The sequence below is a fragment of the Elaeis guineensis genome, chromosome 13 (assembly GCF_000442705.2).
Source record: "Elaeis guineensis isolate ETL-2024a chromosome 13, EG11, whole genome shotgun sequence".
Taxonomy (NCBI): domain Eukaryota; kingdom Viridiplantae; phylum Streptophyta; class Magnoliopsida; order Arecales; family Arecaceae; genus Elaeis; species Elaeis guineensis.
This window is the reverse complement of record NC_026005.2, coordinates 1522172-1532228: the sequence shown is the minus strand read 5'-3', so window position 1 is coordinate 1532228 and position 10057 is coordinate 1522172. Positions and strand designations below refer to the sequence as shown.

The window sequence follows — 10057 nt, the reverse complement described above, 5'->3', positions numbered from 1 at the left end:
TATCAAATATTTTGGCCTGGTTAGCATCCTTTGGGTTCTTTCAAGGCACTTGGTTAGCTGAGGAGAAAATCGGGATTGATTTGAAGCGGATTAGGAGCTCCCTGGCACCTGAGATGGGAGGCGGTTCTAAAGCAGCTGGAATGGAGAAGAGGGAAGGCAGCCGAAGCTTCAGCCCTGGGGTGGTCCTCATCGCCTGCATGACGACTCTGCCGATCTTGGTGCTTACCTTGGGAGCTTATCATAGCTGGTCGCTGGATTGGCTTCGTGGAGTTACAGTTGTGTCACTGAAAGGTAAACCCAGTTAGCATTACCGCTTCCTGATTTGGAAGCTTGACAGGCTGATTTCAAATTCATAGGAAGCTATGATCCTAACAGTGCTGAATACTGCGGTTTTTCAAATTTATTTATGAGGTGTAGTTTAAGTGTGCTGTATATATAGCGGAAACAAACTAATTGGATTAGTAAAGCTGCAAATGGGTCGGGCTGAGCCATAACCCGATCCGACACAACTTACTACTTAAACTCGATCCGATCCATTTTGAAGGACCATGGGACCGGGGTCAAATTTTAAAATTAGAGTCATTTGATTTTCTAGATCGTGTCTAAGTTTATTAAATTTTGACATGATCCGATCTGACCCGACTTGATTAGTTTGATTTCTGAATTAATTTTGAATCTTCTACTCCGTCACCCAACCCAATATCGGTATACTGTTGGATCCGAATCTATTTAAGCCTCTAAATTATGATTTAAGATTTATATGAGCAATGTCTTTAATATAAAAAATATCTAAAATTATTTTTATATTTTAATTTATTTTGAGAATAATATTATTTATTGTCTACTTTATATGGTTAATAGAAGTTGGCTATATAGTAATTAAAATATAATTGGCTATATTTTACTTCAACTTAGATTTTTCGAGTTAGGATCGAGTTATACATGGATCTGACCCAACTCGAGCTTTTATTGGGTTGAGATTTGGTCTAAAATTAAAGTCCTATCGAGAAATCGGGTCAAATCAGAATTACTCATGATCCAATCCGACCCTACTCATTTATACCCTATATATATTAGGGTAGCTAGTGAAGTATGGCATATTTTGATATTCGTGGTCGGCTTATGATTCTAGAAAAATTGTTTGTCGTTTGAGACCCAATTGATCCATGCAATGAGGATGAACCTCGAAGTCTTCCATTGATCTATATGAGGAATTTGCCACTTTGCTGCTTATCCTTTTATGGACCTAAACGAATCCCCCCATTTTTTTTTTTATTTGCTGCTTATATTATTTTTTAAAGTCAAGAAACTTTTGTTTACCTTTAAAATTTTTTCTTCCTATTTAATCAAGTGATTTAAGAATCTTGCACGATAACTAATCTCCTCTAAGTATAATTCCCCATGGGAGGAGCGTTTGGGGAGAACCGGAGTAGGAGGGCAAAAGACTCAGACAACGTGGTTCGTAGCCCCCAGTCTTTTGATCCCAAGGGGATCAGAAAAGGACCTCAAGAGATTTCCTTTGTTTTTTCTAATCTCTCTGGCAACAGACCGCTCCCTGCTCTCTTCCTTCCTCCCTCTTATGTGGGTTTGGGAATGGTTGATCGTTTTCGCACTCTCGACCATTGGATTGAAATTTGTACGCATTGTATTTTGCACAACTTTTTCAAAGTACTCCAATATATATATATATCATCTGTCTGCACAGATCTTATTCGGGATATTGCATGATCGAACGGTTGATATTGCGAAAGATGCGTACCGAACCCACTGCACGCCCTGCTCTGGTCCGTTCCATCCCACCGGAAGTTTCCAATCGAAGTCTTAAAAGCAAGGTCTTGACCTCGGTAGAATCTGTTGCTCCTCTCTTTGGAATGACAGGGGTTAGGCAGAAGACCAGAAGAAGATGAAGAAGCATCAGGAAAAAGATGGAAGGAGGGTGCGAGCGCATGGAAAAAGGATGGAAGCGGGTTTCCACTTCCATAATTTTCCTTATGTCCTTCTATATATCTTCTTCTGGTCTTCTTCCTACCCCGTCTTTTTCTCCTATAGTGATGGACGGCCTAATTTTTTCGTCCCGAAGAAGAGTATTGGACTTGCATAGCTTTCTACACGCCAAAATGGCGCTTCAGAATATCTTACAAGTTGTTATCTTCTGTCATAGCTTTCAGTTCATAGGAATAACCTGTCTTTTGGTTGAAGCCCCTTTCTCTCTCTCTTTGTTTGGTTCTTCGCGCTGCCGTCCAAACCGTCACCCAAAAGTGTCATGGCTTTTTTTTCCCTTTTTTTGCCAATTCATATTTAAATAATAAATTTGAAAAGTCCAAATCAGGAGGCTCGATGCGGGTCATGAAACTACACCGGCACTTAGAAAGGGGCTGTTATCTTTCACGCGAATCCACGTCCACTACACAAATCTCAAAGTAACGAGTGGTCGATCCGATGGTAGATTTACACCAAGAAAGGTGAATCCTTCTTTCGCACCAAAGATACAACCCCAATCCTTGGCAACCGTTAAAGAGGACAAAACTATATTTAATTCTTATATTTGTCCCCATTTCATTGACAAATCTTGTGATGCAGCCAGTCTTGTTAAACTAATTTGGATGTCTGCTCCAAATTATATAGGTTCAGAAGATGAATCCTTTATCTCCTCTCCTGCACCAGAGGATAAACTTCTTGGTGGATTACTGGCTCCTGGTTTCGACGAAGAGTCCTGTTTAAGCCGATACCAGTCCGCTCTGTACCGAAAAGCTTCACCCCATCTACCTTCCCGTTATCTCCAGGCAAGGCTAAGAAAGTATGAAGCCCAACATAAAAAATGTGGCCCAGGCACCGATCCATACAAGAAAGCCATAGAGCAGTTCAAGTCTAATCACAGCACGGGGCCTATGGAGTGCAACTATATTGTGTGGACGCCATACAATGGCCTGGGGAACAGAATGCTAACCATTGCTTCAGCATTCCTCTATGCTCTTCTCAACAACAGGATTTTACTGATCCATGTACCCAAGGACTTGGATGACCTTTTCTGCGAGCCGTTTCCTGAGACCTCATGGGTTCTGCCGTCGGATTTCCCCATCATCGATCAATTAAGCAGCTTCCACATCCGTACTCCTCAAAGTTATGCAAACATGCTGAGAAACAAGGTGATCAATAAGAATTCGAATGGTTCACTACCTGCATACGTGTATCTACATTTGAACCATGACTACAGTGAACTAGATAAGCTCTTCTTTTGTGAAGATGATCAGTTATTTCTCAAAAAGTTCCCTTGGCTGGTGCTGAAATCTGACAACTACTTCATTCCAGCTCTATTTCTGGTCCCAGAGTATGAAGAAGAACTGCGCCGGCTCTTTCCTTCAAGGGAGACAGTTTTCCATCATCTGGGAAGGTATCTTTTCCACCCCACCAACACAGTGTGGGGAATGATAACTAGGTATTATGAAGCTTATCTAGGCAAGGCTGAAGAGAAGATGGGCATTCAGATAAGAATTTTCCAGTTTGCACCCATTTCTTCAGAGAATTTGTTAGATCAGATCCTTAACTGTTCTCGAATTGAAAATTTGTTACCCGAGATTAGTCTTAAAGGATCATCATCATCAACTACCAAGGCAGTGAGGTCAAAATCTGTTCTTGTGGCTTCCTTGTACTCTGGATACTCTGAGAAGATCCGGGATAAGTACTTCGAGCATGCAGCTGCTGCTGGAGAGATCATCAGCGTCTTCCAACCAAGCCATGAAGAGACACAGCACACAGAGAAGCAAACACACAACCAGAAAGCATGGGCAGAGGTGTACCTCTTGAGCTTTAGTGATGTCTTGATAACAAGTTCCTGGTCTACATTCGGGTACATGGCTCAAGGTCTTGGTGGCTTGAAGCCATATATTTTGGCACTTCCCGAGAACAGGAATGCACCAAACCCTCCATGTCGTCGAGCCATGTCAATGGAGCCTTGCTTTCATTCTCCTCCTACTTATGATTGTAAAGCAGGGAAGCAAGTTGACAAGGGGGCACTAGGCCCACATGTAAGGCATTGCGAAGATGTGAGCAGAGGCCTTAAGCTGTTTGATTAGGACGGATGGCCGTCTTTAGCATATTTGCATTCTTTTGTATATTGTCTGCAGAGATTATTACAATGCCACGATAATGAAAAAGGAACTTTCATATATGTTTACTGATGTGAAAGAACATAATCTACCAGGCTCCACTTCCTACAATATTTGCCTCTAACTAAAGACTGCTCAAGCTTTTGTTTTTCTTTCTTTATGCCTTTTTTTTTTTTTTTTAAACAAACTGTTGGGCATGAAATCCCATCAGAAGATTTAGCACTAACCTTGGACCTTAACCAATATGGGTTAAAGGGTGAATGTCCGCAGCATGGAACACCTACTTGGCATCAAACTTGGGCAGTCACAAAAGAGTTTTCCAAATAGTGGATTGCTGGCTTGGATCACTTGGAACTAAGTGTTCAAATCGAATTACTATTATGACTTCAGACATAATATATGTGTTCTCACTGCACCGTTCCCATGGTTTTTTGAGGATAGACTATTCCTATGTAGTTTTGCAATCTCCTTGCATTAGAATTTTGTCCCAAACATGAAATACCTATGGCAGCAAACTCAGACAATCGTGATAAAATTGCTTTGGAAATGGAACCACCTCCTAATGGTGAAATGCTGGCTTGCATCTCTTACAATGCCTTATTGTACCCAGATCCCGCCTTTCAGAAACAGTCAGAAGAAGAGAGAGGCTCAGGTAGGTAATCCTTATATCTCATATTTTATTAGAACAAAGAAGGATTGAAGGGAATCCGATGAACAGATAGCTCTCTGAACTTTGGATACTGCAAAGGTGGAAGGGGATGGCTGGACTTACCCATGCCTTATCCCACGTTTATCCCAGGATAAATGCCAAACAGAGCATTTTTTTTTTCTTTTTTTTGACATAAAAAAAAAAGAGACTATTGTACATTAGCACAATGGCCACCACCCAACTTTATTGACCATAAAATCTGTACAAGAGAAGCAAAAAAATTTACAAGAATGAAAGTTGGTGAAATAGCAGCAGATAAATAAAATAGACAAATGGCTAAAAGATCTCAGGAGGCTTAGACGGGAGCAAGAGTCCATTGAAACATCCAAATCGCCCCAACCAGAGCATTTTTTTGATCAAGAGAACTGTCAATCACCAGCAATTCAGTCTAAACAGAAGTTGTAAGTGGAGCAAAGATGATGCGCGCATGGGACGGACTTCTTATTTTGCCATGTTTTTACTTACGGATAAAACCCAAATGATAGATCGAGATGGGACCTCTAATATGCTAGCAATCCAACAATTCCATGACTTTAAAAATAGAAACAAAAAAGAAAATTACACAAGTGAACCAAGCCCATCCACCCACATCTTTCCTCTTCCTCATCAAGCCTCTCTCCATCCATTCTCTTCCTCGTCAAGCTATTTCTTCCGTTTATAAGGCTTCTTCTTCTTGACTCCTCTCTTCTCTAAATCTCCTCCATTTTTTAGAATAAAAAAAAATTATAATATATATTAGAAAGTCGACGGGTATATATCATATAGTCATGTGTTTTGTACTTATGAATATCATGTTCCGAAGATTATATATCGATTTTTTAGAGATGTATATTGAAATGCCAGTTGGCTATTTTACTTGGCGTGCATTGTCCGGCCATATCTTCAAAATCTGATGAACTTTCTAAGCTGAAACTTGCTCTCGAAGCATTTGACATTTGAATCCGTCATCCTGTTATGTCATATCATAGGGTTTTTTCTATATCATTTTAGATCTACGTATCCTGGTCCTTTCATTTTAACATGGATAGGTTTTATTCATCCATCAACTTTGGCTGGTTATGTGAGTCACCAGAACAATAAATATGTTGAATGTTAGGAACGTTTCATAAGAGATTTTATTGTTGGTTTTTAATTAAGTTGAACAGAAGGTGTGCTCCCTCTTGGTCCTGCCATCACTCTCATGCTCACTGATGACCCCCTCCTCGTCCAGATGGGCTCCACCAATCTATTACCATCAATGGACATATATAGAGGTGATATTGCCATCCTTTTCGCCAGTACCGTCTCCTCAGGGGAAAAATCTGCCCTGCCATCCTTCTTTGCTGGCTAGCCTCGATAAGAATGCAAGTGCCATGGGTCTTGCTAACTCCCTTAGCTAGACACTCCTTCATAGATGATGGAGCGATAAGGGCATGGGTGACCTGGTCGAAGGAGGCGAAGGAGAGCAGGCCGGAGATGACGCGGTGGTAGCAAGACTGGGTGAGGGCAAGGATGGGGGAGGATATGAGTTGGGACTAGGAGGCGGAGACGGATTAATACAAGTGGAGGATGGAGGTGGCCTCTCTAAACGGCTGAGGTCTGGTGGTCGAGACAATGACTTTGGTGCCACTAATGCACATGCCATCCGAGACATCGGCGGGAATTGACGTGGAAGAGCCGTGACCGCCTCTGCCACATGATAGCCTCCAATGATGACCTTCTATTCTTCCCTTCGCACAAATCCACCATTGGATCTTCCACGGGTCGCTTTCAGATGAATGGAGTTGGAAGTGCTTTGAGATCCGTACAATGGTTGAGTGAAGGAAAGGTGAATCCTTCTTTTGCACAAAAGATACAACCCTTGTCCAACAAATGGAGCCGGGGGACAAAAAGAGTTTCACCAAAAAAAAAAATAAAGGGGGTTGGGAATAGAAAAGGTTAAGCCAATTTCCATTGCACTTAGTTCCATCAGTTAGAACAGAAATGATAAAATGCTCTTTCTTTTTGAAAAAAAAAAATAAGAAGGGTGGCAATATGTAAGTAACCCGTTGGTACCGTATTAACATCAAAATATCCTAAATACCCTACCCCATTGGATAGGTTATCTCCTAACTTCTTATAAAATAATATGAAGGAGTACCATAGTCATCTCCTCTTAGTGATGGGGAACTTTGGGGATTGTAGAAGTAGCACCCGTTGACATCTTACAAACCATTAATTTTTCCCTTGTGGCTTCTAATTGCTCCTCATTTGAGTGAAGTCTGGTAGGCAAGTGACCATGTATCCAAACAGGCTCTGAACATTTCCCAGTTATGTGACAGCTTTGATCATCACTTGGTCCTCCCGATCTTCATTCAATCTGAGGTCCCTTTACAAGTTCAAATACCAATATATGCCCGTACAATTTTTCATGCCCTAAATCTAAAATATGACATGACCATGCTACCATTGGGTATCGCCCAAAATTGCATGTAGCCCATAACAAAAGAAATATATAAAATTTATATAATAATAAAGATGGCCCAACTTTTTTTATTAAACAAAAGGATGTAAGTACAGAACACCTAAATCTAGTATTTAAATATTTAAAGCTACAAAACACATAATTTCTCCTACTTGGTTATTATCTCGACCTCTACTTGGTTTATGGTTTTAGTAAGTTTTTCTTAAATAAGAGGAGTGGCAATATATTGGGTCATTTTATTTCTCAGATAAGCAATTCAAAGGTACAACAAAGTCGGACCATACAGAGGATTTAGAAATAAAAAAATATATGAACATCTACTGAATTTATTGGGATTGTACCTATCACTACTCTATCACTTGCATCAATATCTTTCTTCTTTTTAGGACAATTTTGTACCAGATGTCCCATCTTGCAGCACTAATAGCACACCCCAAGCTTCTAAAGATAAGATCTATCATGATTCTTGGTACAATAGCCATAAGTTTCAACATCTTTCGTATTCTTAGAGCTGTTCTTTAAGTCTTCATGCTGGTTAATTTGGACTCTTGCTAGTTTCAGCGTCTTCTTGTCATCTCTCTCTTATTCGAATCTCTTCAAGTTCGCTTCGACCTTTGAAGCCCTTTCCAGTATAATTTTGAGTAGGTAAAAGGGAAGAAAGACAAGCAAGACCGAATAGCATATCCCATATCTTACTTAAACCTATTCACCTTGCCTCTCTCAAACTTAATAATACGAGGGTAAAAGCATCCTAACTCATTAAATTTATTGGCTATTATCAAACTTGAGTTGAGTTCTAATAGAATACTTAGCTCGAAAATTTACGAACCTATTCAAATTTATATATATTTTTAATAAAATTGTTTTTACTTATAATATATATTAATATATATGTATCAGCTAATAACTTGATGTTTATATATTAATATATATGTATTGGCCATGATGGTTTTATTTTATTTTATTTTATTTTTATGCTATCAGGTCCAATCAACCAGCCTGCATAAGTTAGGATGGGAAACACGTTACGATCCATGGGACCTTTTCTCCCGCCCGGACAAAACTTGCACGATTATGATTGTTTTATTGCGAAGAATTGGCCCATCCTCTAATGACAATTGTTTTATTGCCAAGAATTTGTTCCATTCGCATCATCCTCTAATGACAAAGGGGACAAACTTCTCAATGGGTTGCAAGGTGTTGGATTTGATGAAGGATCCTATCCCAGCTGGTACCAATCTTTATTATATCACCCCACATACCTTCTCCTTTTCTTCTTACATACGAAAAGGGTACCAATCTACATGGGTCTAAAAGCTTTACATAATGCTTAATTGATCGTGTTTTATTTGGATTTGAGAAACGAACCACTAATCAAGACATAGGCTTATGGGTGCTTCGACAAGTTTCTCTAGACAACAGTGAACCTTGATTTGTAGGAAGTTAAGAAGGGTGCCCTGGGTTATCCATTTTGAATTATTGCCGCATAATACATATGCGACTCAGGTAACTGTGGGCACATAATGACCAATATTGGTCATGACGTCTACATTGTCCAGGCATGTGAGGTTAATGGACGAACAATAAACTAAATTCTAGACATAATTAAGGATTTCGATCTGAAGCTATCAACTAACGCTAAGCTAAATTAAATCTCTGTTGGTCTAGGAGTACTTGAATATGGATTTCTAAGAACTGTAGTACACATTTATCAACGAGATGTAGATAGACTTGGGTATAGCAAAATTCTAGAAGTATAGTACAATTAGTTATAGTAGCAACTTTAATTACTCAGATTGGTAAGGGAGCTGCAGCGCTTGGGATGTGCAAAACCTAGCTATTAAGTTCCTTAGCCCTGTACAAATATCCAAAATCTATCTGGTGCAAAATTGGTGTAGGGCTAAAGACACGTCTATGCATATCTCATGTGCTAGACCAGAATCCTTGCATTTCGTCTAACAGAAAACGTTGGTGCCTGATGCAAGTCTCCATGACTCCTGATCATACCTCTGGACTCTGGTGACTGGAATTAAAGTTCGAGAGATGAATTGGGAGCACCCAAGCACCACATGTGGGATCGTTGGTGTTATCAGCCAAGCCATGAAGCATATAATACAGCAGACAGAGAAGCAGATGCACGAGGTGTGTCTCTTGAGCTCGACTGATGTGTTGGTCCCCAGCGCATGGTCTACATGCATTGTGGCACAGTGTCTTGCTGGATTAAAGCCATGGATTTTGCTCGAGCTCAAAAAACCGGACAGCTCCCAAGTCTCCTTGCATAACGATTGCATTAATGCAGGATGGGCATAGACACCGGGGATCAGGGGTGTGTGTCTTTTGCACGAAAGAAAGATTAATCCTTTTTCGTGTGAATCCACCACTGGATCACCCACCGCACATGCATACATGATAAACATGTATATATGTATGCATGTATGCGTGTGTTCACTTCAGCCATCGATCGGATCGGAGTTCATCACTGTTGAATCAGATTGTGTACTCAATTGTCGGCAGGGTCCCTTCCCACCCCTCCATGTGATCTATACATGGTGTTTCCAAATTGCAATGGGTTCATATGGTAGGTTAGATAACTCCGCATTTGACAGTCAAGAAAATACATTCAGGTTGGAGTTCTTCACTGTTAACCGGGATTGGAACTCGATTGTCGGCAGGGTCCCCCCCCAAGGTGATGTATATACATGGTTTTTCCAAATTGCACTCTGTTCATGTGGCAAGTTGAGTAACTTCGCATTTGAAAATCAAGAATATTTGCAAAAAAATTCACAACAGGATCATGAA

General features: G+C 40.2%; 1 protein-coding gene across 1 annotated transcript; it reads left to right on the top strand.

Annotated features, from left to right (window-relative positions):
• LOC105060885 (galactoside 2-alpha-L-fucosyltransferase-like) lies at nt 1-4184 on the top strand. The gene is made up of 2 exons (XM_010944740.4): nt 1-291; nt 2626-4184. Exons 1-2 carry the CDS (start codon nt 114-116, stop codon nt 4071-4073), a joined length of 1626 nt encoding a protein of 541 aa, XP_010943042.2. The 5' UTR covers nt 1-113; the 3' UTR covers nt 4074-4184.
• The last annotated feature ends 5873 nt before the right edge of the window (nt 4185-10057 follow it).